Here is a 27,809-nt window from a genome sequence, read left to right as displayed (position 1 = left end):
CTGAAATGACCTGACATTTGATACCCCTTTCAAGTATTCGCTCGAAGTAGATGTCACCGTCCTTTGACACTCATTGTATGTTTCCATAATGTCGACCCTCTTGCTCTTGGTCCGCGAGGAATAGTCCGAATGGGACGGAATGGCCTGTCGCGCAACGCCCGATTTCCACACCTTTTAGGTAATGGAATCTGGTTTGGTCGATCGCCACTTTACCTCTCACATTGACATGATTCACACGTAAATCTTTCCAACTCAATCTCAAATCTGAGCGGGACAGATTAGATAAAAGAACGACATAGGAGCCGAGCGAACCCCCGTATCACCAATCAGCGTCTGTCCATTACATCCACCACGGTGGGTAGACTGGCGAAGATACCTGGATCTATACGAAAGAGGCACAAGTGGGAGTGGAACACGTCGAATTCTCTGCAGGATTTATATGGATCCTTCCTTCTCCGGCATGCACCGCTCCCGTTCTAGTTGTGCCCTAAGTGCCTTGCCAGTAGCGGCACCTACCATACCCTCCGTTGAGCCCAATCCTCGGCATTATCATAGCGACGTAAGCGCGCTGACCATGCAGCAGGAGAGAAGAATCACCCGGCTAAAGCGCAAGCCTCATGTGGCGGTCTTGAACCTTGGTTCGGGTGCGTTGGATGGAGGTGACAAGTCATTGTTGGAGCCGATCTTACTTCCATTTGGCGTCCCGTTGTGATTGAAGGATCGGAAACCAATCATCAGGGGCCATCGAGGTACTGGGGAAATCGAGGCCTTCGAACTAAGGAGGAACAAATAGGAGAACTTTACTCATTCGGGTGATAGGCAATTCTTTGAAGCTTGATTTAGGGATTGAGTTTGAAATCTCGACGGGACTCTCCAGATGGATACCGACATGACGGACTCCCTATCTCGTCATTCCACAATGGGAACCAGCAGCGGCCTTGCATTTTGTACCACTATCCCTGTTCCTAACTTTAGAGTGCCTTCCCAAGAGTTCATCTATTCCCCTTTTCGGTGGTGACTCGCGGTCTGAGGTGGTCCGCATGCGGATGATCTCTTGCCATGTAGAGATGCGTAACTAATGTACCGCAGGGCCGCTACAGGAATCGGGATATATACTTCTATGCACGTCACAAGTGACGAGCCAATCTGCTTCATGATCAACGGTAGACGAGCTGCAATAGGGTTTACCCAAGATTGTGTACGGAGTAGTGCAGGTTTTATTGTTCCTGTGTGGACCGTTCAGTTCAGGACTACAGCTACAAGGAAAGGACCAGGGGCTGTCAAAAAAGAAAACAAACATGTCTAAGTGAAAATAAACTATTGTTTGAGGAAAAGAACGTCTTAGACCCAACGCCACACCTTCTTTCGAATGCAAATGTTATGTATGTATGTACTACAGCAAGCAAAAGCAAGTCCGTTAACTGCCAACTGTTCTTCCTTTCTGGCTTTTTGCTTTTCCCTCTTTTTCATTTTTATTTATTTTGGTCTCACGCATGCCTTTCTCCAGATGCAAGTTCGTAATACCGGTTCAAGGAACGTGGCAGTCGGTACTAAATCATGTCTTGGAGGTGTCGACAAGAAGCGAACAGCTCACGAGATTCCCGCAGACCACTGACTCGGGCTTTCCATTGGATGTATTACTAACCACTAGTACTAGTAGTAGTTGATACTAACAACCACCTTTGTTTCTGGCAAAATCAAGGAGGAAAGAAACTGTTACACAGGCTTGGGGCAAATTGAACGAATGCCAGCTTTCAACGGAGAGCGGGTCTTATTGCATTTACCTTCTCTTCTCTTTCAGCTCTCTATGTTGTCTGGGGCGTTCACCATTCTCATCTGTGTGGTCGGTGAATTTCTGCCTGTAGTACTACTAGTAGTAGTTCGCCGTGGAGAGAGAGAGCCTTTGGAGTGGTCCATGCAAGCCAACGCGCGCCATCCTTGATTCCGAAAGATGATTGAGTCTCGCATTTTCCTATTGACCTGGGGGGGAGGGGGGGGGGGGGGGTCTTAACAGGGACACACACAAAAAGAACTTTAAAAAATAAAAATAGAGAGGAGTGCCATTCCAATGACGGCAGCTGCCCATATACTCTGAGCGGGAACTCCGACTCGCTTCTTCCACCACGCCACAGGAACAACATCTATCATGTCGACTTCCTCTAGCTCCGTGTACTCCGTCTGTACTGTGGAAGCCCATCGGCAGATGCGGACCGGGGATAACCAATGGAGGATTCTACTATTGGCCAGGGGGGTTGAGTTCAGTTGATCACAGCGTACTGGACGCCGTTATTTTTCGACGGCCGGCTACAGCCGCGAGTTCCTTTTTCCAATGTCTCCACCAGGTCCTCCGTATAGTAGTACAACATAGTAGTAGTACTACGGAGGACGTACGTGCCAGCACAGCTGCAATGCCCAATCATGAATCCTTTCGTGTACCATGCCATAACGGTCTGCTAATTACACTTTCAAAATTTCCTCTTCTTCATTTCCCCCCTTAGGAAGGTCAACGGCTCCGGGCGCGAGTACAACAGAGAAGCCGCTGGTCTCATAGGTCGCGCGGTGTTGGAGACCTGAATCGGATCGACATTTACAAGCCCCAACCTGCCAGAGAATCGGCGATACGCTTTCACGAGGCAGAGAAACATGGGCAATGAATGAAAAAGAAAAGAGACGAGCAACTAATTTAGTTACTGGATCAGGAGTGCCCGCTAGCGGTTCCCTAGTTCCACCATGCTCCATAGACAGTTTCTAGCGTGTATCCGCATACAGGGGCCAATGGAGCTGAGAAGGGAGAGAGAGAGAAAGAAAAGTGGCGATCCGAATTACTGGTCGATCCAGGCCAATTCAAGGCAGGATGATGCTACGCCCATCTCTCATTGCCGTTATCATTAGAAGTCTGACTAGCATGGGCCGTCCGTTTCTCGGGTTACCTCAATAAAAAGCCATCTTCTGCCAAATCCCGAGCTTTCCGTCCAGAAAGTTGACTTCACCGCTACAGTCTCAGTCACTAGTTGCTTTGGCTTAACATTACATGTCGACTGAACGATTGAACCACATTCAGTGTGGGTGAATCTTCCAGAAAAGAATGGCTAATGCATCTTATTCGACCCAATGCAATGTTGCTGACCGCTTCTCTTCAACGCTATCCAATTGCTGAACGGATGGCCGCCGTTGGCTTCTATTATTGCCCTCTCGTTACTATTACCCTTCTGAACCAGTCTAATTTACGCTTCCAGTGTGATGGATGAATGGTGACTCTCCATTGCCCCTGTGGAGTCCTCTTTTGTATTCATTACTTTTTCTTTCTTTTCTTTTCTTTTTTTTTTTGGATTCCCCCCCCTGTTTTTCCTGTGATTTTTGTATCGTTTTTTTTTTTTTAACCTTTATGTGGCTGGAATCTTGCTAGAGTCCTTTAGGCCCATCTTGTTTAACGGCATCTCAGGGGCTATGTTGTAATCGTTGAACGCTTTACATATATTGTCTCTTGACTATGACGATTGATTGATCGACCCGGCCCACTCCGCAGCTCCAGACTTTCCTTACTTTCAGGCTTCTTTAATTTTTGTTAGCCCTCTATGGCCAATCCCCGTTTCTGAGCCTAACCTGGATTCCGGGAGACCCAGCGGTTTGGAACAGATCAGCCCCCTTCTTCGTTTCTTTTGATTTTATGATGCGCCACTTCCCGTCATGTTCAGATGTGAAAGCCACTGCGGGCATTAGGTCCTTCTAGTTCCCTCGTGAGTTGAACGTGGCAAGACTGCAGAATCCGCTGTGCTGGGGGCTGTTTGGGAAGATAAGACATTTTAGTCCAGGCAAAGGAAAAGTAATAAAAATAAAATAAAAAATGGACAAGGAAGCAAATGCAGGTGAATGCTCCGTACTGGTGCAATAAAAGGCCAAGTGCCCGGACCCTCATTTCCCACTACTGTCTGTCTGTTCCAGATATCCCCTCGTTATCTACCTAAGAGGATTCATTCACCTCTTGAGGCTTGACCCGCTTCTGGACGTTGTTCCCTTTCTACTATCATCATATTTATATTATAGTTGTGTTGCCTTTCGCTTCCAGATCCCGCCAGGTTGTGCCCCAGCCGGCTCAGCATATACTTGTACTTACACCTTCAGTGCCCGCTCAATCCTCTAGGTCTCAGTTGGGTGGCGGAAACAGGCGCCTCGTTTCGGAAGTCGCTTAGCTGTTTGTACGCCGTGACGGCCCAACTAAAGTAATTAAAGCACGGATCAGAAGGTATGGACACTAGCTGCCCAATAGTTGGTCCACTGTGGAAACTGTCGTTTGTCGTTTTGCTGAGATATCGATCCCGAATCAGGATACAGTGGTAGGCTGACAGCACCGCCTGAGGCCTTCTTCTCGTTGCCGGAGACTGGTTGCATGGCTGGGGTTCCACGCATTCGTGCAATGGATGAGTCGATGAGTGCGACGTCAATGTCGGTGCAGTCGAGCTACCCATCTCTGTTTCAGTCAAGTGCGGAGATCCCTCCGTTCTTCGTGACATACCGATGGTGGGAGGATGAAGCAACCACCGTGCTGTGGGCTTTTGACGTTGAGGATATCAAACGAGTGATTCAATATGGTCTGTATCGGGATGAGAACCTGCCTCGTTCCTCCCTGCAGAGTCGAAATGCATCGGCCGTGGACAGTTTCCTGCTCACACTAGTCCAACCCAAAGAGAGGACTTATATCGCCAATCTGTCATTTATCCAGAAGGTGGAGGAGATCATTCGCCGGTGCAAAACCAATACCCCATCACTCGTTGCCTGGAGTTGGTTCCCGCCTCAAGTGAAACGGGACTTGGAACCCGCTGCGATTGCAGATGCGATTGATGCGGAAAGCCACCTGCATTTCACTCGTATTCCCTTCGAAGAGCTGGTCCGCTACTCCTTGGGCTACCCTGCGATCGCTGTCGAATGGTTTTTACGACAACATACCGCACTCTACGTCCATCTGTTGAATTATTTCAATACCTTCCCCGAGGAGATAGTGAGGTACGCCAAAGTTGAACAAGTAAATGGCCCGGTTCCCTTGTGCTTGACCCTCGCAGAGGATAGCTAACGTGACTGTGAAGCATCTTCGAAATCGAAGCCCATTCGCCCACCGCGCCTTGCTTCATTGCTTGCTCACCCTGCAATCGGGAGGGAACTATGAGATACCGAGTGCCACCCCTGGCTTCGAATTCATAGCGGATCCGATTCAAGGTTTGTTCAAGGATCTCCCGCCCAGTCTGACATCAATTTTGAAAGTACTGTCTGTCCTGAGAGTCCGCTTTGAACGGCAATATGTGCACGCCCGGACGATGAACTGGAACCAACCCTTTGATATCGACTTCTCCTTCTACGAAGACTTGACAGGATCGACATCCGCTGCAGATTTCGCTCGCACATTAACGAACGCCGACGAGCGCAGCTTCTCCGCACTGACGCCGCAGCAAGTCATGGCGGAGGATCCCGTGGTGACGCGACTGCTGAGCAAGTGGGAGTCGCTCAGCATCGAGGTTTGGGAATGCTGCACCGCGCTGCCAGACATGATGCCGTATATTCAAGACTGTGTACAGGTACGAAGCAGAAACTTCCTTACTGGGCCCACCCGCGTCATCCATCACTAACTGGGCTGTTCCAGGCCCTCATTGCCCTTCGGAACTACCACTCGTTTTCCGCCATCATCAACGGCCTGCGGAAATATAACATCACCGAGTCCGTCTTCAGCAGCAACGGTGCCGCTGACGCAATGGCTCTGAACCCCATCATTCCTCCCGAATTGCTCTTCCTGACTGTTCCTTATCAGAACTACGCTGCCTATCGACAACAGTTCCAGTCCTCGCCCGGCATCCCCTGTCTTATCCCGCATATCAAAGAGTACCAACAGCAAGGGCAGCCGGCCTTGCTACAGATGTTCCAGAGAATGCGCAACGCTATGCGCTAGTTGAGCCTACCTGTGCCGGACACACAGCATTTATTTCTTCCATAAATTCGAGAAGCTCGAGGATATGAATCGTCCATGTCACGATTTTGCATTAAGCATGTTGGAATTTACGAGATTTGTAATAAATTGGCGCTGGATTTCAATTTTACGGTTCGAGTAGGGGTTCGTTCTGCAATTATTTCCTTGCTCAGCGAGTTATCTGTTAGTTTGCGAAGCATTTCATTTGCTCTGACTGTGTATTTCATGCACACGTTAAATATTCGTTAATTGGAGAAATGTGTCCATGTCTGAGAATATGTAACAAGCCCAGATAAACTTTCTCGTAAACATTATTCCAGCAGCCAGTGCCGAGATTCGCAAAGGACAAAGTCTCCCATCGATGACACCTGAAAATCAACTGAGCCCACCCACCACGCCTACTCAACACATACAGGGCAACAACAGACACGCACCTCGCCGTATTGACGACCACATAGTCCACAATCACATGATCCACCCCAAACATCAGCAATAACCAAGTCAGCCCCTCCTTAGCCAACATATAGACCACCCAAGAAAGGCCCAACTCCCACCCAACACACGAGAGAATAACCAAGCCGAGCAGAAGCGCAGCGTTAATCTCCGCACCCCAACGATTCCTTACCCACACGGCCGGATTGCGTCGTCCTCGTCAGCTGTGCGCTGGCTCAGCTCCTCTTCTGACGGGTCTCAGACGCCTTGGCATTTCCGAAGACACCGAGGAGGAACAGGATGCGGTTCACGAGCATGAATACTGTCATGCCAATGTTGCCCCAGGTGAGGAGGTTCTGCCACGCCCAGGGGTCGACGAAGGTGTCCCAGCCCACGCCGCGGTAGGTTGCGTAGAGATGGTTGATGTCGCTGAAGACGTAGGCGAGGATGTAGTTGCGGAAGACTTTGGGGTCATTGGTGTTGTGGTGGATGAGGAAGCTTAGGAGGCCGAGGACCGCGTAGATGTTTCCTAGTTGGCCGGCGAGGACGACACTGCTTGGATGGATGGTCTCTGGCGGTGGGACGTTCGGTGTTGAGTCCACGATGAACTTGTTTAGGTCTAGGAGGGGGAAGATGTAGCCGCCAAAGCTGCGGATGTGGTTATTTGAAGCTCTTTATTTTCAAATCGATAGCTGTTGAATGCTTCTCTTTTGCTGTTCATACCAGGATAAAGGTTCAAAGACCCTGAAAAGAAAGTGCGGCCAGGAGGGAACGTCGACACCCATGGTGATGGTATTGATGTGGTTTGTATTTCTAATGTATATAGAAGTGAATATATAATTTGTTATTTATATCGGTGTTCTCGGCGTATTGAGAAGGGAATGGTTGCTTGTTTATGAAGAAAGGTGATATGGTGAAGGTCTTTATACGGGGGAAAAACAATGAAAAAGATGTGGGTTGTCACAGCTGGGGGCCAATATGGACATGGGCCCAATGGTATGGGAAAGCTTAAGCAGACTAGCTCTCAGACTAAACTGCAGCTGCACAGTTTCCAGGAGGAGAGGTGGAAGTATTCACAGGGATTGACATGAGTTGTTCCATTCCGCAACCACTGCCGAAGGCTGGCAAATTAAACTGCCTGTTTAGGCAATCCTGGCTCCATCAGGCGTGGGGGCCAATGCTCAGTCAGCCGTGCACGTGCCATCCCAGATTTGGTTCTGGTTCGGAATACGGGGCGATAAGTTCCATCGCAATTTATACACGCTATCGTCATCACTATAATCTTTTTTCCCCCATTCTCCTATTTATTATCAACCCCAACTCCATGTATCCAGCGACTGAGGCAAAATGGCCCGTGTGATAAACTCTAGCATCTCTATAGGGCCGACTAAGACTGAATGATCTCAACGACCAACTCCCGATGGTGTGAGTGCGAACAATGGACTCTAACGGCACCTTTGCCCGGTCTTTCGATGAATCCCTCACCCGCGAATTACCCCAACTGCAAAGCCTCCGCATTGCACCTCTCCGCCAACCAGTCTCCTCCCGCATCCTAAGCATCCCCTCGCCGCTTGAACCGAATGCGAGTGGAGTTCGAGAGCCAAACTCCATCCCTAAAACCAACAATTCAACTGGAGTGCTGCCTGGCCGCAACGACTCCAGTGGACTCTCAGAGAGCGTCAATGCGGCGCGCGCAAAGAAAAATGACCATCCCGTAGATGCGGTCTCAAGCTTACAACCTCCCCCCAAGCCCATTCTCCCGGAATTTGTCAATCTCCGCGCCCTGGAACGATTCCCTTATTCCTCATTTGACGACGACTCGCACGCCCGCAAGCGTCGACGGTTGGAGGTCCAAGCGGATACCTTTGGGGAACATTTGCAGCTGCCCATTCCGCAGGCGCACAAGGAACCACGACCGCCACCATTCGGACCTTTTGCCATTCTGAATGGCCTGAACGAACCTCCGCCCAATGCCGCTCTTCTCCCTCCGATCGAACCCGGTTCCATCACGCAGCTGCTGACCAAGCCCTCGCGAGGAACTTCCTTTGTGGAGCCCGCACTGCTAACTGCTAATACAATTGTTGAGAGCCAGAGTGTGGAGAGGAGAGAGGGCAGGATCCATGAGATTTTGGATTCCCCTGTTGGGGAGAACACTGTGGATGGCGAGCAGACTAATATAGAAAGTGGCCTTTTTGATGATGCGAGCGTTAATCAGATGGGACGCGAGAAAGGCGACTTGCAGATTGACAAAGAAGCCCGGCCCTGTGCGGAAGAAAAGGAGCCGCTGTCCCCGAAGACAAGAGGGCGATCCCGCAAGAATCTTCGTAAATGGACCGAGGAGGAAACAACTGCCCTGTTGCGCGGCGTGGTTAAATGTGGGATTGGTAACTGGACCGCGATCTTGGCGCAACCAGAGCTGAAGTTCAACAAACGGAGTGCTTCAAACCTGAAGGATAGGTACGGCTCCGGTGATGACCCTGTCGCGAAAGTATGGACTGACAGGAGACTAGATTTCGCGTCTGTTGTCCTTGGGCTTATCGGTAGGTTATTGTTGTTATTGTATTCCCTGGCTCTGCCTTCTAATCCTTCGAAGTGCCGCCGACCCCAATGAGGCTACGAAGAAACTTCGTGATACACTAGCCGATGCACTCTCACGGGCCGAAACAGAGGGTACTGATGGCGTCCCGGGGAAGATTCGCCTTCCGCACCCATGGCCTGCCTCAGAGACGCCGCCTGGAGGGATGTCAGCCGGCAGTTCTCAGGAGTCCTTGTCGTCTTGCGGTACCCTGACCGAGGAGTCCGAGCTTAAAAGCTCGACTTCTCAGGCTAAACCAGCCTCGGCGAAAACCGGGCCTACTCTTTCTAACAAATCCAAGTCTACCTTAGCATCTCTCGGAATCCCGGAGCCACATTTCACTATCAAGTCCCGGCGTCGGTCCCGGCGTCCATTCACTGTCGCTGAAGATGAAGCTCTTCTGAAAGGCTATGCAGTGCACGGTTTTCAGTGGACACTAATTCAACAGGACAAGCGGCTGAACCTCGGTCATCGTAGAGCAACCGATTTGCGAGATCGTTTTAGGACCAAATTTCCGCACGCGTACCGTGACGGCGGGTCTGTCAGCGGTAATTCGTTCAATCAATCTGAGGAGTCCGGTCTCAAAGATGGAAAAGACCGGGCATCCAGTAGCAAGCGGAACTTGCAACCTACCAAACAACCCCCAAACAATCAAAATGGCAAGTCAGATAGCTCTGAGCAGTCCGCATTAGGACCCATTGATCCTGCACTCTCTCCTCCAGCTCCACCACCGGGACTTCCTCTCGAAAGCGTGGCAGGTGCCCCTTCGACAGCCGTGTTTTCCTTTCCGTTGGATGAAAATACTGCCAATCCATCAGGCGTGGACCCATCTTGGGCCGATAATACTCTTGCCCCAATGGTTTGGGATGAATTGGCATGACTGCAAAGAAACTTGAAGCTCTCTCAAACACTCCATTTTGCTAACTTGATCTCAGCTATGGGGCGGCGCGTCCCAGGGTTTTCTTAATGTCTTTCATGTAAATTGTTCCAGATATTTACTTCGCCATGATTCCTGTTGTCTACAAACCCACTTCCGGCGACAGGTTTCTTATATGCTATGCCGTATGTGGCTCAGTAATGTTTACTACCTGTGGTAATGGTACAAGCACGAGTGAGATAAACAAAAAATGAACCCAGCCCTTTTGATCCTCAACTCCTGGTCCCGTTTCATATTTCAGGTATATGCTTTTGACTGCTCACATACATTTGATACCATGTACCCAACCGAAAAAATAACCCACCAAGCCACCGGTAATGATCTTTGTCTAAACGGTCATAACCTACAGAATCAGTAGTAGGAACTGAAATAGATATTAAATGCCATGTTCGCCTTTACAAAACAAGAAGAATCAAGCATCAACATGAACGCTATTTTGCGTGGGAATTCCGCCAAGACAGACAGACAAGGTAACCGTAAGAGATGCACCAAAGACAAGAAGGGGAAGGAAGGAAGGAAGGCAAAATCACAATATGGGTATAGCTGCAGGCCACTGGCCATGGATCAACACACCCACATGTAATTGAAGAAGAAAGGGTAAAAAGAAGGATGAAAATCGAAACAGCCGAAGCAAGACCCTCATCTCAATGACGATCCACTGCACAACCTAACTCTACCAAGCATTGCGGTCCCAGTTCGGATCTACACCACACCAGTTAGCAAGCCACATTACAATCAACACCCGTAGAAACAAAACGAAAAGAAGAAAAAAAAAGAACAGAAAAGACAAACCCTGTATGAAGCTCGCCAAAACCTTACTCCCCGTTTGCAAAAGCGGATGGCCGGCAACAATCTGCAAGAACCGTTGCAGTCCTACCCTGCGGTGCTCGATGACCTCGTCACTGAATCGATTCGTAAACACCTTCCCGGGCAGCGGCGGGATAGTCACCCTCGTGCTCTCGCGCTCCAGGATATCGCGGAAGTATTCGAAATCGGAGTAGCGGCGGCGCACGACGGAGTGCTTAAGCTTGAATGCGGGGATATTGGTGCGACAGACGATTTCGTACGAAGTGTACATGTTCCGGGATGTGCCATGGGTTTGGGGGTTTCGGACCTAGGGAAATATGGTTAATTGGTTTGAGGATATAGAGATGGGACCTATGTATGACATCTTGGGGCGGAGGGGGTAGTGTGTCGCGCGACATGGCCGAATTGAATTTCATTGATACGACTGTGTTTTCTTCCGGATTTTGCTAGCGATAGTGATAAAGAGGAGAAAAATCACATACCTCAATTTCGAGGAAATTCTCCGGAGGACCGTAGATTTCATCGAAGGTCTGCTGTCGCGATTCCGGGACGGCTTGCATTGTGACGGGGATACGACCTGTTGCGAAACGAGATGTTGAAAAAGGTGGGGAGGGAGACCGCGGGGAAGCTTTAGCCGCCGGACGACGAAGGGTGGATGTTCGGGTTTCTTTCCTTGACCGGGGGAAGGTCTGGGTGTGGAAGGTTTCGTGGTGGTTTTAATATAGGTAGCGATGGCTCGCTCGGAGGCCGGTGAACGAAAGGCGCAGAGGATGGCTGGTGGATTTCTGTCAAAAGAGGGAATGTTGGTATGACGACGACGGGGGCACTGATAACTGATTTCATGCTCTCTTAGCGTCGTATTGCTGGCGTATGGTTCTGTCCGGGCTGGGGGCGCATCGTTGTTCCGTTCCGCTGTCATGCCGGGTCATGTGACTGATTTATAGTTTCTCCCTGGTTGATGGATGCTTCTCGACTTAACCTTGTTGAGCCAATATACTTTTTGTGGATACTGATTCGGTCTCCATGCTTAGTAGCCAGTCCGAATACGATTGAACTTTGTTTGATAAAAACTCAAACCGTCAAGCAATACGAACGAGACCAAATTGCGAGTGTCCTCGACAACGGATAGTACATATATGCAGCAATTGATAAGCGAACGTTCATGCTGCATGACGCAAGGCATATTCTGGAAGTCGTGGAAATAAATTACCCTGCCGGTTTTGCGCAGGCATGGCTGAAGCAAGTGGCAGTACTCGAAGGATATGTTGAAGAAAGAACATTACTGTCGTATGCGGCAAGACGAGGATCTGAAGCAGTCATACAGCTGCTTCATGAGACAAATAAATGTGCGAGCAATTTCAAAACCGAAAGCGGATTGGCATCCCTGACGTTAGCTGCCGAGAACGGCCATGAGGCAGTGGTTAAATTGCTGCTTGAGAGGGGCACCGATATAGGAGAACACGGGTTCAACTGGACACTACTGGAGCACGCTGCCAAGAACGGACATGAAGGTGTGGTCAAACTGCTGCTTCAGAAGGGAATTAACCTGGACTCACGGTTCTATGCTAATGGCAATCTTTATACATTATTGTCATACGCTGCCCGGATCGGAAATGTGGCGGCAGTTCAGCTACTCCTTGAAAGAGGCGCTGATCCTAACTCCAAATCCTGTAGCAGTGACAGGACACCCCTGTTGGTTGCTGTCTGGGTGCGACATGAGTCAGTAGTCAAGCTGCTACTTAAAAACGGAGCTTATATCCAGTCTAAATCATATGATGGTCAGACGTCGCTGTCATTAGCAGCCGAGAGGGGAGATACAGCAATGGTCAAGGCACTGCTTAAGAACTGAGCTAATATCGACTCTAGATCATATAATGGTCGGATGGCGCTGTCATTGGCAGTCCAGAAAGGACACAAAGAGGTGTCCATGGTGCTGCTTGAGAGCGGAGCTGATATGGAGTCTGTGATATTTTTATCTTACAGGTTGTTGATATCAGACTTTTGCTTCGTTTATCTCATTTGACAAGGTATAGAACCCGATAGATGCGCAATCTACCGCCCACTATTGAAAAGCCAGCGGATTTGAGTTCCAACTTTTGGTGATAGCAATGTCTATACACAGGGGGCAGGTTCAGCTGTACAAGTCATCCGCTGTTAATAGGGGTTAGCAGGTACCTGATATAACGTGCAACGGCGGGGTCATAATTCGGTCAGCTGGGAATTTAAAAGCTACTGTAATACTGGATAGGTATACATACATATATATGCACGATTTAGACTGGTATTCGTACAGGTAATTGACGTCAATTTGTAACTTCTTGTGGAGACCACAATAGATCCTATAGCTAAAATCATATCCCCAAGCTCAGTCAAATCGCCGAACGGCACGCATTGGCATTCCACCGGCAGGAGTTGGCCCTGTCCCGCTCATCGTCACATACGCAAGACCGCCATAGATGTCCGGCCCTCTGGTGGACTGGGGGTCGTATGCCAGCTCCAAGTCAAACTGCCGCGCCATAAGCAGTAGAACTAATTTGAGTTGTATGAGCGCCAGCTCCTGCCCAGTACAGTTTCCCCTCCCTTTCTCAAACGGCCTCCAGGCATCATGAGGGATTTTTCGCCTGGCATCAGGCAGAAAGCGGTCCGGATCAAATTTGTCCGGCTCAGGAAAAAGATCAGGTCGTCGGTGCATAGCAGTGTGGAGCAGAACAACCTGGTTAGGATCCTAGGTTAGGTTCGAGTTGGACCAAGAGATATTGGCTACGTTTAGAAACCTACTACGTGGCCCCGGATTGGGTACATCTGTCCATCAGGGGAAATAATGTGTTCGCTATCAAGTTAGTCTCCCTTAATGATCACAACGCAGAGAACGGAGAATCTACCTGTTTGGTTGTCTCAAGATCACCCCCATGGTGAAGAGCCGCAGTGTTTCCTTTATTACAGCAAAAGTGAACACAAGCTGATTTAATCGCTCGGGGTTGGTCTTGAGCAGCTGCAGGGTGATATCTCTGTCCGGGCTGAAAATATGATTATGCTCTGCTCTCACGCGCTGTGCGATACCTGGGTATTGATGTAGAAGCATGAGGCAGTACTTGAATCTAGTCACTATATGCATTTATACAACCATCGGAAGGTGTGCGAAAGTGTTATATACTGACTGATAAAGCGGTGCTGCCGCTCACAGCGGCGAGGAAAATACCAGCACAACTGCAACTGGCCATGTCAGTGACATACCGAGGGGCTTTTTTCTGCGGCTGACCTAGAGACCAAATCCTCCACGTATTCCTCTGTCATTTTCTTATTGCCCCCGATATTGACAGGAAACTGTGGTAGCTTATTGTTCTGATACGCCGCAAATGACGATTGTAAAAGCGAGGGCTTCGAGCGGGACTGGCTATCCTGCTCCCTAAAGCATGCGTAAACCTCGTTTCGGATCAATGTATGGAAAGCCTCACATTGGGTTCTCCATTCCTGCATTATAAATGGACGCTTGAACGGATTCCTTGCCGCAGAAATATAACCCACGGCTCCCTCGTACAAGGCGCTCCATTCACTATTTTCTGAGAAAGTGTCAAGCTGCCTCCCGAAAAGAACCCGCCCTGTCATTTCCAGAATCGAAAACTTGGCCACAGTTTCCATCTTGAATATCTGTCCTGTTTTGGCACATTTTGTGAGCATCTGGTCCAGAGCTTGCAAATCCTCCGCCATGGAAGGGATCATTCGAACAAAACGAGATGCTGTAAACGATGTCCCAAATATGGAGTGGTTCTTTGTCCAGTTGTTCTGGGATAGTGTCTGGATCCATCTCTGCGATGCGGCTGGTGCCAATGGCTCGAAAACGCCAGGCCACCGGGGAGTTCTGTCTTCCACAGTGATCTTGCGAGCGACATTTGGGTCACTGACACAGACAATCGGGGGAAATAACGGCCAAAGGTCAAGAAAGAAGATCGGCGGTAGGTCGAACTTTCGTTGCATTCCATCTAGAATATATGCATTAAAGGTATCCCAGGGGTAGCCCATCCACTCTTGAAGGAGAAGTAACCAATGGCCGAACACAGCACTATGCGGGGGTTTGGGCTTAGGGGTTAGATTCAGTATTCGTCCAGATTGACTTGGGCAAATGTGTGTGTGTGTGTGTGTGTGTTGCATAACTTACTCGATTATAAAACTTTGATCGTACGCGGGCCACTCTGTATAGAAACAGTGCCACCAGTGTAGTAAAGAGAAGGCCAACACATTGGAATATTGTCGTCATATTCGCAGTTAGTAGTTTTGAGACCTAGGATGGATTCAATCAGCAGTGGAACATCCTTCACATAATCCAAGCGGGTGATGTAGGAATACTTGAGAAGCTATTTTCTCTAGGTAAGTGGGATGCATAGCAGAAAGACAACAATCTCATGGACATCATTTGAATCACTAACATAGAGATAATATATCATGTATCGTTATTTGCGTATCATATAAATGAATATCTGTAATTTACGGTACGGTGAACCAGAAGGGGCACACAGTGTACGGTCGTGGATAAAGATGTCCCCCTCCCCGTCCCAACTCATCAGTCTCTAAATTCGTTGTTCACTCTTGTCTTAAACAGTGTTGCGGCCTCCTCGTCCTCAACAAACCTGTTTTCTCTTTCCTTTTGCTTTGTTCTTTCCCCACAGTGACCAAATCTCGACGCAAATGGGTGCAACGAGCCAAACCAAGGGCTACGATACGATCCACGCAGTGGACTTTTACCATTCAATGGCTCAGATCCCTGGCTTGTTGCAGGATGCACCAGTCTACCTCGATGGCTATCGAAAGGCATTACAGTTGCAAACCACCAGGGAAAGACCTTTCGTGGTTCTGGATGTTTGTACGGGAACTGGTCGAGTTATTCGAGACCTAGTGGCCCACCTGTCGGAGCACGACGCAGACCTTCACGCCACCAAATTCTTCGGGTTAGACATATCGAGGCCGATGCTAGATCACGCAGCCAGGCTTCCACTGGCATCGTCCACCGCCGATGTAACTTGGATTGAAGCTCCGCCCTGAATCTCCATGAGGTCCCTTCTTTCCGAGATGGCGTGTTGAAGGCTGATTTGCTGATAGTCGCCTTTAGTTCGATTAGCCACTTCATCGAACCGGGCCAGGTAGCCCAGTTTCTCACAGAGGTTGCCCACGTGCTCCAACCAGGGACTGGTAGAGCCTACATCTCGGTGCGCGACATCCCTGCAACTGTTCAATCGGATATTGCCTCGACTGAAGGTGATACCAATAGCTTGAATCTTCCCAGTCTTGTGTTACCAGGCATTGCCTATCGCCAGATTGGCAATGACGTTCAAGTCAAGAACGGTGTGGTTCATGTGTTGAGCAATGTGCAAGTAGTCTCGGGCGAAGGGGATATCCTCAGCACGGAATCCGCTACTACGGCATTTCGCACCTTGGAAGATGATGAGCTCCGTACCCTTGCTTCGAGCGTGGGGTTGGCCGTGGTGGAGACTATGAAAGCAGGAGAAGAGATCTATTACGTGTTACAATCCCCTTGAGGGGGCAGGATTGCTACACACCCCTCAAGAGACAATAAATGTCTCATTTTAATTTGGGCCAATTGGGAAGTTTTGAATGTTTTTGAAGAACACATGAGTAGAATCGGGACCCAATCTTCATACTGCATATACGTTCTTCCTGCCGTTTGCTCGCTACCACTACTCCTGATGCGAATAGTGTCTAATCCAAGTTCGCAGAAACAGAAGGCTCAATGAATACCAAAATACCTGGAGGATATGATGCTCCAAGGTGTGTCGTACGCATTCTGCAGCCAAGTAGCACGGGCTGGAAATTGTGACCATGTATCACTCCTACATCCAACAGCGTCCATTGACTGCTGCAAGCCGGGTCACCGTACCACATGTTGTCCTTCAACTCTGATATGCGGGCATCTCAATCCTGGCTAGGTGGGGGCATGAATTACTCGATCCGCAGCGCGGCAACAAGTTCATTCAAGGCTCAGCTGAATATTTGAAAACTTATCTCGTAAGTTATGCCCCATGGTCCATTGGTTTGTGATACCGGCGATGCTGGCATACAAGGGTAAGACAGTTGCCTTTTCGCTCCAAGCTCGGCTTCTTTCCAACTTCGTGGCTGCATTGTCAGCTCCAGCTGTGATTGCGTTCCGTACGAAGCAAAAGAGTCCAAGTTGAGGAATGGCTGGTCCTGGATGCTGTCATCGCCGGAACCATTCTTCTCGGGCCGTTTAGCGTAGGGATTCTGCTCTACTGGGATACAGAGCGTATCCCCATCCTGTGGCTGTTTGAGACTGTGTCTTTCAGACGGGGTATATCCATAACCTTCCTCAGCAATCGGTCTCATGATTAATGTAAGCGGGTAGACGAAAGAAAAATAAGCCAGCCGCCTCGACTCCGATTCGATGTTGTAGATTGCGAGATGCATCCTTTGTATTAGACCATTGTTATCCCCGTTTGCTTTGACAGATCTCACGACCTCATGGCTGAATCTACGCCATCATGCTTCTTTCCACGGTTCCCCACCGATCACAATCTTGCACATATCGAGATCCTACGCTATCCAGTGGTCCGCCTAAGGTCGTCCAGAGAAGTAACGTCGTTGACAGCTTATATCCAACTAGCATGGACAATTCTCATCGGTAAACTCACGGATGCGACAGATGTTGAGTTTGGACTCACTCTGAGGGGATCCAATGGCGGTTTCCACAACGTTTCCTTTCGCTTTCACATCAGCGAAGGTGACAAAGTTGAGCAGGCATTAGCTTCGATACAAGCTAGCACCTTCGGCTCTTCTGAAAACTCCCCTGGTGACTTCCAATTCCACTTGGATATTGAGGAGAAATGGAACGATGAAAATGAATCGTGCTATCCACCACCATCAGGGGTATGCTCCCTAGCTGTGACATGCTGTATTCATGGTGGGTTGTCGGCGAAGGACATATCAGATTTACAGTTCATTGTGTACTACGACACCAAGGTCATGGAAACAGTCGAGGTGTTGCGCATGATGCACCAGCTCAAGCATGTATTATATCAGCTACCGGAATCGCTGCAGATCAAGTTACGGGAACTTGATCTTGTTAGCCCTGAGGACTGGTTGACGCTGAGGGACTGGAACGCAAAGTTACCCAGGGCAAGCAAAGTCACCTTGCACGAGCTGGCACTTCATCATGGGGGCTCCCAACCCGCCATCGTTGCCTGGGATGGCAGCATGACTTACCACCAGTTGAACCGAGCATCCCTCGACGTAGCTCAGCATCTCCTACACTTTGGGTGTTGCCCGGGAATGTTCATTCCCCTCTGCTTGGAGAAGTCCAAGTGGTCTGTGCTGACCATCCTGGCCATCCTTCGTGTTGGGGGCATCTGTGTCCCCATCGATCCCAGCATCCCGATCGCTCGCGCTCGTGAGATGATCGAGGGTATGGGAGCCCAATTCGTGGTAGCCTCGGCCGCTCAACGCCACAAGATGAAGCAGCTGGGCCCACGTTTGCTAGTGGTGTCCGACAGCATGGCTTCCACGGATGCCGTCAATTACATTCCTCTTCCTGAAGTGCATCCAGAAGACCCAGCCTTGGTGCTGTTTACTTCTGGGACAACCGGTCGTCCAAAGGGCATGCGAATCCATCACGAAAATATTGGGACAGCCGCATTAGCCATTCTTGACATGTTAAACATCGACTCCACCACCCGTGCATTACATTTTGCCTCTTACAGCTTTGATCTGGCTATGTACGAGATTATCTGTACGCTCCACTGCGGTGCTTGTCTCTGTATTCCCTCCGAATCCGAACGACTCGACGACATAACAGGTTTTATGCGGGAGCAGAAGGTCAGTTGGGTCGCGTTCACTCCATCCTCTTTCTCTCTTCTTCGCCCAGGTGACCTCCCAGATTTGCGCACAGTGGCTCTTGCTGGTGAAACTATTCCACCAAGCCTTGTGCAGGCATGGGCACCGCACGTACAGCTGGTCAATGTGTATGGACCAACTGAGACCTCTATTTGCAGCGTCGGACCAATTCCTCAGCACGGGTGGCGCGCGAGAACTATTGGGCCTATGCTGGGAGGAATAGGATGGGTCACAGATCCGACAGACATCGAAAAATTAGTCCCAATAGGTGCTATTGGGGAGCTACTAGTGGAGGGCCCTGCAGTAACAGGAGGTTATCTTAACCGACCATCCTCTCTCTCTGCAGAGGTTATCTTAACCGACCATCCTCTCTCTCTGCAGAGGTCTTCATTGAAGCCCCCTCTTGGCTCCGTCGCTTCCGTTCATCCCCCAGTTCTACCCCGGTTCCGGGGCGTCTTTATCGCACGGGCGACTTGGTCCGATACACGAGCCTTGGATGGATCCAATTTGTCGGGCGGCTAGACACGCAGATCAAGATCCGAGGACAGCGAGTAGAACTAGGGGAAGTGGAACACCGCGTCCAAGAGGCATTCACCAGCGCCCCCCATGTCGTGGTCGAATTTGTAAACCCGTCTAAGGGCCGTCCGACACCCATCCTCGTGGCGTTCATTCCCATACAGCAGGATGATACACCCTTGGAGGCAGAGTCCACTCTACTCTGCGAGCAGAGTACTGACTTCGAAGCGCAAGTACTGACAGCATCAGCAAGATTGCAGGAATCTCTGCCCATGTACATGATCCCATCCTTGTTTGTGCCCGTCAGATACCTTCCTCGGACCATCACGGCGAAAACCGACCGCGCTCAGTTGCGGCAGTTGGTGATTGATCGCCCATGGCGCGAGCTGCAAAGATATCGACCAGGCGCACCACTGTGTTTGGGTAACAGACAGGCTGCACCCTCCTCCCTTACAAGAAGTAAAGAGTTGCAGATCCTAGTGCCGCTGGTCGCAGACGTACTGATGTGCGACATCGAGGACATCCGGACAGAGGACAGTTTCCTCTCGCTAGGTGGCGATTCCCTTTCCGCCATGGAACTAGTGGGATTGGCACGAAATGCTGGTCTAATTCTGTCCGTATTGAGTGTCCTTCAGACTCGATCACTCCAGGAGCTATCCAACTCTTCCGCAGCGCTTCAGCAATCTCTGACCGACGTTCCCACTGGACAGGCCTTCTCGCGACTCCAAGTTGACGACCCCAAGACATTCCTTGCACATCTAGTCTTGCAACTGTCTCCACAGACCGTCTTAATTGAAGACATCGAGGATGTTCTCCCGGCAACGCCACGCCAGAAGTACTTGTCCGACTTCCCCTGTGAGTATCTACTGCTCCGGCTACAAGGGTCTATAAAGCATGACCGGCTCCAGCAAGCGTGCAAGCGCCTAGTGCATTACCACCCTATCCTACGTACAGTCTTTGTCCGATCAGAGGACCTAATGCACCAGGTAGTGCTACGGCATCCGGCTGTGGCATTACACGTCCAATCACCCATAGCGGATACAAACAAGGATGTTAATGCCAGCGCACTGCAATGGTGCCAAGCAGATTCAATTCTCCCCGTCAGCCCTTCGAAGCTCTCAGTCCGCTTTGTGTTGGTTCAAGGGCCGGCCCAAGATGACAACGTTTTGGTGTTGCGTTACAGTCGGTCGCTGTTCGACCCTGAAACCATCCTCATCCTCTATCGCGGGTTGCAACAATTATATGAAGGCCGCAGCCCACCGCCAGCCGTCTCGTTCCCTGCTTTCATGTACCATGCCCTGAGACAGGACCGGACAGCCGAGTTTTCGTTCTGGCGAGATGTACTTCAGAACGCAGAAATGACCCAGCTCCCAACGCCGATTAATCCGGATACCAATCCACAAATTCTCTTGACGCCCTTACTGTTACCGACAATCAAACCCCCCGCAGGCATCACGGCAGCAACAGTTGTCAAGGCAGCATGGGCAATCGTGCTGGCCGAGCAGACAGGCGAGCGTGAAATTGTCTTCACGCAGATAGTCAGCGGCCGATCGATGCCCATCACGGGCATTCAGAACGTAGTGGGTCCCTGTAACAGGATCCTGCCGGTTCGCGTGTCCCTAACGTCCGATGACCCGAGAGACAGTCTGCTGCAACAAATTCACACCCAGCACATTGACAGCTTGCCTTTCCAGGGAGTATACCTGCGTGACATTATTCAGCACAGCACCTCGTGGCCAGCCGATACCACTATAGGGTCCATCGTCCTGCACCAGAATATAGAGCACCCGAGGCCTTTTGCCATGGGGGATCTCCGATGCACGCCGTCATACTTCAATGCACCCCCCCGCCACATGCCGGTGACAGTGGTTTCTATACCTCAGGAAACAGGCCATCGCATTTTCCTCACTTGTTCGAGCGATCGTGCAAACCAAGCCTATCTGGATGCGCTGCGCTCGTCCATGGGGCGCTATATGGCTGCTCTGCTGAAGCCGGAGGTAGATCTATGATTGCTGGGTTCCTCGTAGTAAGTTATCTTCGCATGACTGGATTCACCGATGGAACATCTTGTATGACAACGATGGGGCAAAGCTACACGTGACCATATTTCATGCTTAGTCATGCGGTTTCAGTCGTCGATGGGAAGCATCTCCATTTCATCCTAAAGTGGTTATGAAGCGTATATGTTCAGTATGTATAGATATTTTTTGGTGGATGGTAAGGGATGTAGGGTTAAGTAGATCGTACTGAGATATAGTCATGATGTATCGCAAGTACATATAAGATAAATCTGGAACATCAGTTTGATTGTTGTAAAAAATGTCAATTAAATCTCAATAGTAGAAGATATTCAAGGCAGTAAAACGTTAATAGTCATACAGTTGTCAACCTGAATAGCAACAGGTGGTAAATGAAGCATATCCTGTTAAACCAGCTCAAAATGCGCAAGAAAGAACATTCGATTTGTCTAATACACCATAAGAAGAGCTGAAAACCCGCGTGAAAGTAACAGACCAATTTCCCGTTAAACCGTTAGAAAAACAAGCAGTATGAAAACGAACCCAAGGGATGAATGATGGGGAACTTAGATGGTAAAACATGTGGTACAGAAAAATAACGATTCCTCAATGTCCAGATATCGCCAGGGACAAACCATAAATAATGCAAGCGTGTCAAGAGGATCATCTACTCTTGTCGACTGCGCTTTGCGCCATGGGGGTTCCATGATCCATCACCTCCGACCCCTTGGTTAGGAGGGAAGAAGTTTTGATTGAAAGCCGGATTAGGGCCTTGGAAGCCGCCTTTACCTAGCGAAACAGCCGTGGTCAGAACGTGTCTACATGGTCGGGCGGATTATATCACTCGCAACGAGACATACCTTGCATAGCCATGTTCCCTCCCATGCCGCCCATCATCGGGTTCATTCCACCAGACATCGGGTTCATGCCCATACCACCCATCGGGTTCATGTTCGGCATGCCCATCATGTTGGGACCCCCCATACCGCCGCCTCCACGGCCGCCGCGCATACCCCCGGGTCCACCCCGCATGCCGCCCATCATGCCTCCACGGTTATTGAAGCCGCCATAGTTTTGCATACCTCCCATCGGATTTCCACCGAAACCTCCAGCCATCGGGTTTTGGAAGCCCATTGGATTCTGGAAGTTCCGGTTGTTGAAACCTCCCATGTTATTGTTCATACCACCCCGGGAGTTGAAACCGCCGCGGCCGCCACGGAAACCACCGCCGCCGCCACCACCACCACCACCACCACCCATGTTGTTCATTCCGAAGTTCATGTTCTGTGCAGGCGAGTTGAAGCCTCCGGACATCGACCGAGCCTGGTTGTCCTTTCGCATAGGCGCATCCTTCGGGAGTGTGCGGAAAGGGTTTGGTTGGGGGTTGGTATAGTTAACAGAATACTTCCGTCCTGACGATCCTGTCATACTGAAGGATTCGAGCTTGTGTTTGGTGGCAGTCGCGGCCTGAAGTGTAGTGAATTCAATAAAAGCTTGGCTGGTTGCGCAAATCAATTAGCACACTACACCCTAACAATTCAGCCATAATTGCTTACCCTTTACTCTTGCCATTCACCTTGTGTTCGCTGAAAGTTACATCCTTAAGTTCATCCTCGCAGTCGGCCTCACGGATCCAACCACGGATATCATCATCAGTGGTCCACCAGTACAGGTCAGAGATAAGCAGGGCAGGTGTGGCATCTGGATCCAATGGACGGTCGTCATGCTCTTTGCGCTTTACGCCCTGCGGGGGAGCTGGCGTCTCTGTTACCGCTGGCTGCTGCGCATTTGATTGTGTTACATGTTCCCCATTGGGCTCTGTACCTTCGGCATGCCCCTGCTGCGCGTTGGTGTCTGCAGCGCCATCGCCATGAGCAGGAGCGGCATTCTGGGGATGCTCTGGAGCGTCTAGGATGAGCTCGGTGTCATCATGCTTGATATCATCTTCTCCGCCCTGTTCATTGGCGTTATATCCACCACCATCACCATAGATATCAATATCGAAGTTATCATCTTCAGTAGCCATGGCGTTAAGATATGAATCGGAAGGTCAAGGCAAATTTTTGATTGCTTGGATAGTGAAATATACAGTCCTTTGTTTCTTTTCTCTGATTCGTTGAATCAATGGAAGTACATGTCTGCAGACATAGACCGTCAATTAGCACGGAAGTTGCCATCGCTTGAGAGTGAAAGGTCGCTGCACGAGTCTCCCAAGCAGCAAGGGAGTAACACTGGGTAATTTTTGTAGCAAATGCCAAAATCCACTTTGCAACTTCTTAAAGCAACAGGGGCGAGTGCAGTATAGACCGACAAAAGGATAAAAAAGGCTCGAAAATACGTACAATCCGAAGCAACAACAGCTTCAAAAATGAACAAAAGTCTTCACCAGTCCGTAAATCTGATTGCTCTGAAACGGAGATACAGAGCAGAGCTTTTGTCTCAGGGTTCCAAGTACAGGTAAGATAAGTATGGCAAGATTTTTTTCAGTGAGAAAGTAGAGAGAAAGAGATGAAGATGGGAGTAGTTTCCACAGGAGATGCGGCGCCGAGTGTTAAGTTCTGCTGCCACAGTTCAGGCAACAAGTGCACTCTTTGCTAAGGAACAGAACTGATATAACTCTCCCAGCGGGAGTAAACAGGAGAGCAAAGGAAAATCAGCAGAAGAGTGCTGTCAGATTTAGGTCAGTAAGCCAGTTCGCAAATCACTAATGCGAACGGGAAGTACAGAAGGACTTCCGCCCAGCAGTTTGTATCCCCTGAGTCGTAAGCCGTCAGCGCACGGGTTGAGAAGAAAGAGAAGTTGGTGAAAGAGGTGAAAGAGAGATGGGGAGAAAGCGTGGGGTTGAAGAGAAAGCGTTGGTAGGCGAACAATCCCTTGGTACAATAAGACGTGTCTGAAGGACGTGCCGAGTGGAGCGCGCAAGAAGAGAAGGGAAGGCGAGAGCTTGCCTTTGGATCTCGAAGGAGCTGCGGTTGGGGAGCTGGACCCGGATCGCGGCTCAACTGTACTTCCGAACCCCAGAAGGCCAACTCTCCTGTTGCGCGCGTGTGGATGATCTGTCGATTATCTCTTGCCCAGATCGCCTCTTTTCGATTCTCCAATTCTCTCTTTTCTCTCAACTTTCCTGACTCACGCATACTACTTTTTTTTTCTTACTTTCCATTCTCATTCCTTTCTTACCGTTCTTATCAATTCTTCGTCACAATGTCTGAAACCCTCCAAGAGCTCGCCGACATCCCCAAGGACTTCCTCCGTGAGGGTACCCTCTTCGTCCGTAGATGCACCAAGCGTACGCCACACCACAATCGCTCTGATTTCTCTCGCTCTAAACTGACTCAATGGTATACAGCCGACAAGCGCGAATTCATCAAGATCAGCCAGGCCGTCGGCATGGGCTTCCTTATCATGGTACGAGACCCTCGATCTTCCATCGGACGCATAAACGCTTTGTCTGTGAATAACAGTTCTAACTAAAATTCAGGGTGCCATTGGTTACTTCATTAAATTAAGTAAGTCGGTCGCATGTGCATTCTGTCCTCAAGAGGAGCACCCAGACTCCCAGGGGCATAAATGCAGGTGGCAACCGATCGATAACTAACACTGATTAGTACACATTCCCGTCAACAACATCCTTGTCGGTGGCGCATAAGCTATGAGCGACATTAATCAACACTCGATAACCTACTACCTTAACTTGATGTGGGGATGGGATTCTGCATAAAGAAAAAGGGGGGGAGAATCCGTCCATGCTTGTATCCGATACCCGTTACTCTTACTGCGTTGAAACGAAATATATTGATGGGAAATGGAGGTGTTTAACTCATCTTTGACTTGATGGCATGCCGTCAGTGCGTGATGGAGGTGGAATTTGCTGCATGAAACATTGTAGCGATTCCTTTGATTCTGTATAAATAGCGTTTCCTGATTCTGTTAAGCATTCAGAGAGGATAACTTGAGAGAGTTATCTAATCCTTTGAAATGGCTATTGAATGGGAGTCTAATTTCAATCTCATAAATCCCAACTTGAGCTTGGTATACAAAAAAGGCTGCGCTCGCTCGCATTTTCGGCTCCAAAAGTAGACCATGCTAAATCAAAAGAAATGCTATTTCGTAGATCACCATATTTCACCCGCGTACTCGTCATCTTCTAGCCTCCGCCGATATACGGGTCGACTGCGGAGGTGATGGATTGTTTCCTTGAACTGGTCATATTCGAGCACGGGTTTCAGCCGGCAATCGTAATTCTTAGAGACCGGTGGAGTCCCCTCGTCCTCGGCGGCGCCGCCATTCCAAGAATGTACCGTGCAGGTGCCGGTTGAAAGGCCCCAGCCATTCCATGACGTCGCTACAAATCATCATTAGAAAGTATACTTTCCGGTCTCTCAACAAGACCAGACTTACCGGCTACTACAGGGGCGTTGGGATGCCAGCTTGCGTCTCGGACACATGTTTGCCAGGCCAAATCGCCAGCGCGGCTGCTGAAGTCATATGCACTATTGGTTATGTCGGGGTCTTGCGGTCGAGTGTCCACCGTTGCCTGACCGACGTCGATTGTTCCGGCAAGGGTTGCATCCAAGTTGTACACATAAACTTTGCCGTCTTCACTTCCAGTATACACGTACCTAGAGTTCGTGCTGTCTGGGGGCGAGAAATGGCATCGTATCAAAGTTTTGAGGACCCGATGGCCTCGGAATGTGACCACGGAGCAATCGTGTGGGTGCGCCTCGTAGTAGTTTGCGGGGTATGGCTCGAACCTGTAATCGAAGCCGCTGGTGTAATCCTGGGCATCAATCGTATCGAACCTCGCTGTGGTCATCATCTTCCTTAGATCCCAGAGCTTCATGTTCTGGTCCTTGCCATTGGAAAGCACATATCGACCATCACCTTTGCTATCGACGTAAGTCAGTCCTTCCGTATGTCCGATGAACACGCCTGCTTCACGCCCGTCACCCATTGAGCGCCTGTCCCACACTCGTAGCGTGCTATCATCGGACCCGGAGTAGAGAATGTGAGGGGAAGACTTGTCACCAAAACAGACAGCATTCACATCATCCTCGTGGTTGCGTAGGCGTAGGACTGACTGTCGGGTTTCGAGGTCGTAGACAATAACCGAGTTATCTGACGTGCCTGCTACTATTTCACGGCCGTCACCTGAAAACCGAACCGACCAGATCTATTATACTCAGGTCAGAACAACAAAAGAACATGGGACGGGGAGATACATACACCAAATTGTCTTCCATTAGAGGATGAAAGATCTAACACCGACGGCTCAGAGGTATCAAATGGATCTGTAGGAGCAAGGCAAACAAGGTTCCGTATGGAGGTATACGCTAAAAATCTGTTGTCTGGACTCAGGGTGGCATCGGTGATAGTCCACTGGCCAAAAGGGTAGTTCACGGTTTTGTAATACTTCCATTCATACGGGTTAGACGTATCATACATCCTCACCCTGAAGTCCTGCGAGCAGGAGAAGAAAAAGTTACCATCATCGGAAAACTGCCCCGAGTAGCACCTTGAGTCGAAATGAATGATCTTGTCGGCAACTGAACCAGGTATAAGACCCTATACATGCGGAACGTCAACATCGAGCATTTGATGTTACACGGTCAAAGACTCACTTGAGTTATCGACTGCACCTCCTGCCTCGGACCAGACAGATCAATGCCTAGTTCCCGCCACATCGTCCTCGTCGCAAGACTTTTCCTCCTCTTTTTCAACTCATCCGTATAATATGAATTGCTTCCAAAGTCGCCAGAAGCCATTAGCTTAGTCCCTTCTTCGCTGGGTACTTTAGGTGCCGGATCACCTCCGCCCCGCCGTGTGCGTCTCCTAAATCCAAAAAAGCCAGCAAGCTCCTCATCTTCATCTTCATCATCGTTGTCCATTTGGCCACCAGCCCGACTGTAATGGAGAATATGTCGCAGGCCGTTTGATGCCAGTAAGTTCAACAACCGGGTGGCGGAAACTGCTAGCAATCGGTAGTGAGAAGCCGTAATCAATGAGGTTATAGAGAGATGAGCATGGTAGAAATACCTCGGGAGTGCCGACCACCGGCCTGACCCGCTGCTTCTCCAGACTGTTCCAAATTTCCTTCGTCCATGGAGAATTCAATATGTATATTACCTAGATGTAATTCAGGGTCTACATCAAGTTGATCATCGACAAAGTATTAGCGTCTCGGGAGCAACTGGACATGGCGGAACAACAATACCGAGATAATTTAGATGAACGCCGTAGAAGCCGTCCTCGTCGTCCTCGTCGATGAAATTATCCTCATCCGGATGGGGTATGTCCTCTGAATGTTCTGAAATTTCAGTCTCGGGTTCATAGTCCATGTCATCTTCCTCATCCTCTTCGAGCCATTCTCTGGCCGGATGCCATATAGCGGGTGAATCTCTCGACGCCGGACGGTCGCCACTAGCGGGATGGGGGTCGGGGGAGCTCATCATTGGGGAAAACTAGGAGGGGTTAGGGCTGGGCTATGGGTGGCAGGATTGGCCGCAAGGGTCATATCATTAGGTACACTTGACCAGCTTCCAATAATAAGTACGAGGATAGACAACAGGCGTCAATTGACCGGCAGTTTGCTTCCGAATGGGATTCTCTTATCGATACGGTTATGTCATCCCGCGGCAGTCTCCGCTCTTCCTTAACTCCTATCCCCGAGATGCTTATCTACGTCCATCCATGTTTGGAGGCCATGAAGGTTCA

General features: G+C 49.7%; 10 protein-coding genes across 10 annotated transcripts; 5 read left to right on the top strand and 5 right to left on the bottom strand.

Annotated features, from left to right (window-relative positions):
- Positions 1 to 4,441: 4,441 nt before the first annotated feature.
- Positions 4,442 to 5,935, top strand: ABOM_004748 (uncharacterized protein; the record flags this gene model as incomplete). Its single annotated transcript, XM_022531877.1, has 3 exons — positions 4,442 to 5,020; positions 5,082 to 5,567; positions 5,633 to 5,935. 3 exons carry the CDS (start codon positions 4,442 to 4,444, stop codon positions 5,933 to 5,935), a joined length of 1,368 nt encoding a protein of 455 aa, XP_022390125.1.
- Positions 5,936 to 6,621: 686 nt separating this feature from the next.
- ABOM_004747 (uncharacterized protein) lies at positions 6,622 to 7,170 on the bottom strand (the record flags this gene model as incomplete). Its single annotated transcript, XM_022531876.1, has 2 exons — positions 6,622 to 7,033; positions 7,109 to 7,170. The coding sequence occupies 2 exons, from the start codon at positions 7,168 to 7,170 to the stop codon at positions 6,622 to 6,624; spliced, it is 474 nt and encodes a 157-aa protein (XP_022390124.1).
- A 653-nt stretch (positions 7,171 to 7,823) lies between these two features.
- On the top strand, positions 7,824 to 9,840 carry ABOM_004746 (SANT/Myb-like DNA-binding domain-containing protein; the record flags this gene model as incomplete). The annotated part of the gene is made up of 3 exons (XM_022531875.1): positions 7,824 to 8,842; positions 8,896 to 8,925; positions 8,979 to 9,840. 3 exons carry the CDS (start codon positions 7,824 to 7,826, stop codon positions 9,838 to 9,840), a joined length of 1,911 nt encoding a protein of 636 aa, XP_022390123.1.
- A 730-nt stretch (positions 9,841 to 10,570) lies between these two features.
- On the bottom strand, positions 10,571 to 11,264 carry ABOM_004745 (sorting nexin-3; the record flags this gene model as incomplete). The annotated part of the gene is made up of 3 exons (XM_022531874.1): positions 10,571 to 10,599; positions 10,690 to 11,011; positions 11,187 to 11,264. The coding sequence occupies 3 exons, from the start codon at positions 11,262 to 11,264 to the stop codon at positions 10,571 to 10,573; spliced, it is 429 nt and encodes a 142-aa protein (XP_022390122.1).
- Positions 11,265 to 11,866: 602 nt separating this feature from the next.
- Positions 11,867 to 12,553, top strand: ABOM_004744 (ankyrin repeat domain-containing protein; the record flags this gene model as incomplete). The annotated part of the gene is made up of 1 exon (XM_022531873.1): positions 11,867 to 12,553. One exon carries the CDS (start codon positions 11,867 to 11,869, stop codon positions 12,551 to 12,553), a length of 687 nt encoding a protein of 228 aa, XP_022390121.1.
- A 516-nt stretch (positions 12,554 to 13,069) lies between these two features.
- On the bottom strand, positions 13,070 to 14,724 carry ABOM_004743 (uncharacterized protein; the record flags this gene model as incomplete). The annotated part of the gene is made up of 5 exons (XM_022531872.1): positions 13,070 to 13,417; positions 13,483 to 13,534; positions 13,587 to 13,795; positions 13,863 to 13,911; positions 13,964 to 14,724. The coding sequence occupies 5 exons, from the start codon at positions 14,722 to 14,724 to the stop codon at positions 13,070 to 13,072; spliced, it is 1,419 nt and encodes a 472-aa protein (XP_022390120.1).
- A 2,469-nt stretch (positions 14,725 to 17,193) lies between these two features.
- ABOM_004742 (uncharacterized protein) lies at positions 17,194 to 21,086 on the top strand (the record flags this gene model as incomplete). Its single annotated transcript, XM_022531871.1, has 2 exons — positions 17,194 to 18,874; positions 18,943 to 21,086. 2 exons carry the CDS (start codon positions 17,194 to 17,196, stop codon positions 21,084 to 21,086), a joined length of 3,825 nt encoding a protein of 1,274 aa, XP_022390119.1.
- A 676-nt stretch (positions 21,087 to 21,762) lies between these two features.
- Positions 21,763 to 23,121, bottom strand: ABOM_004741 (RRM domain protein; the record flags this gene model as incomplete). Its single annotated transcript, XM_022531870.1, has 3 exons — positions 21,763 to 21,884; positions 21,956 to 22,593; positions 22,652 to 23,121. 3 exons carry the CDS (start codon positions 23,119 to 23,121, stop codon positions 21,763 to 21,765), a joined length of 1,230 nt encoding a protein of 409 aa, XP_022390140.1.
- A 1,178-nt stretch (positions 23,122 to 24,299) lies between these two features.
- ABOM_004740 (translocon subunit SSS1) lies at positions 24,300 to 24,744 on the top strand (the record flags this gene model as incomplete). Its single annotated transcript, XM_022531869.1, has 4 exons — positions 24,300 to 24,384; positions 24,445 to 24,503; positions 24,577 to 24,604; positions 24,704 to 24,744. The coding sequence occupies 4 exons, from the start codon at positions 24,300 to 24,302 to the stop codon at positions 24,742 to 24,744; spliced, it is 213 nt and encodes a 70-aa protein (XP_022390118.1).
- Positions 24,745 to 25,210: 466 nt separating this feature from the next.
- On the bottom strand, positions 25,211 to 27,544 carry ABOM_004739 (WD40 repeat domain-containing protein; the record flags this gene model as incomplete). Its single annotated transcript, XM_022531868.1, has 6 exons — positions 25,211 to 25,440; positions 25,497 to 26,268; positions 26,322 to 26,660; positions 26,717 to 27,066; positions 27,132 to 27,239; positions 27,310 to 27,544. The coding sequence occupies 6 exons, from the start codon at positions 27,542 to 27,544 to the stop codon at positions 25,211 to 25,213; spliced, it is 2,034 nt and encodes a 677-aa protein (XP_022390086.1).
- Positions 27,545 to 27,809: the final 265 nt, after the last annotated feature.

This window comes from Aspergillus bombycis (assembly GCF_001792695.1).
Source record: "Aspergillus bombycis strain NRRL26010 chromosome Unknown contig00032, whole genome shotgun sequence".
Lineage (NCBI taxonomy): Eukaryota > Fungi > Ascomycota > Eurotiomycetes > Eurotiales > Aspergillaceae > Aspergillus > Aspergillus bombycis.
Note: the sequence above shows the minus strand (reverse complement) of the source record. Positions and strands in the feature narration are given on the sequence as shown.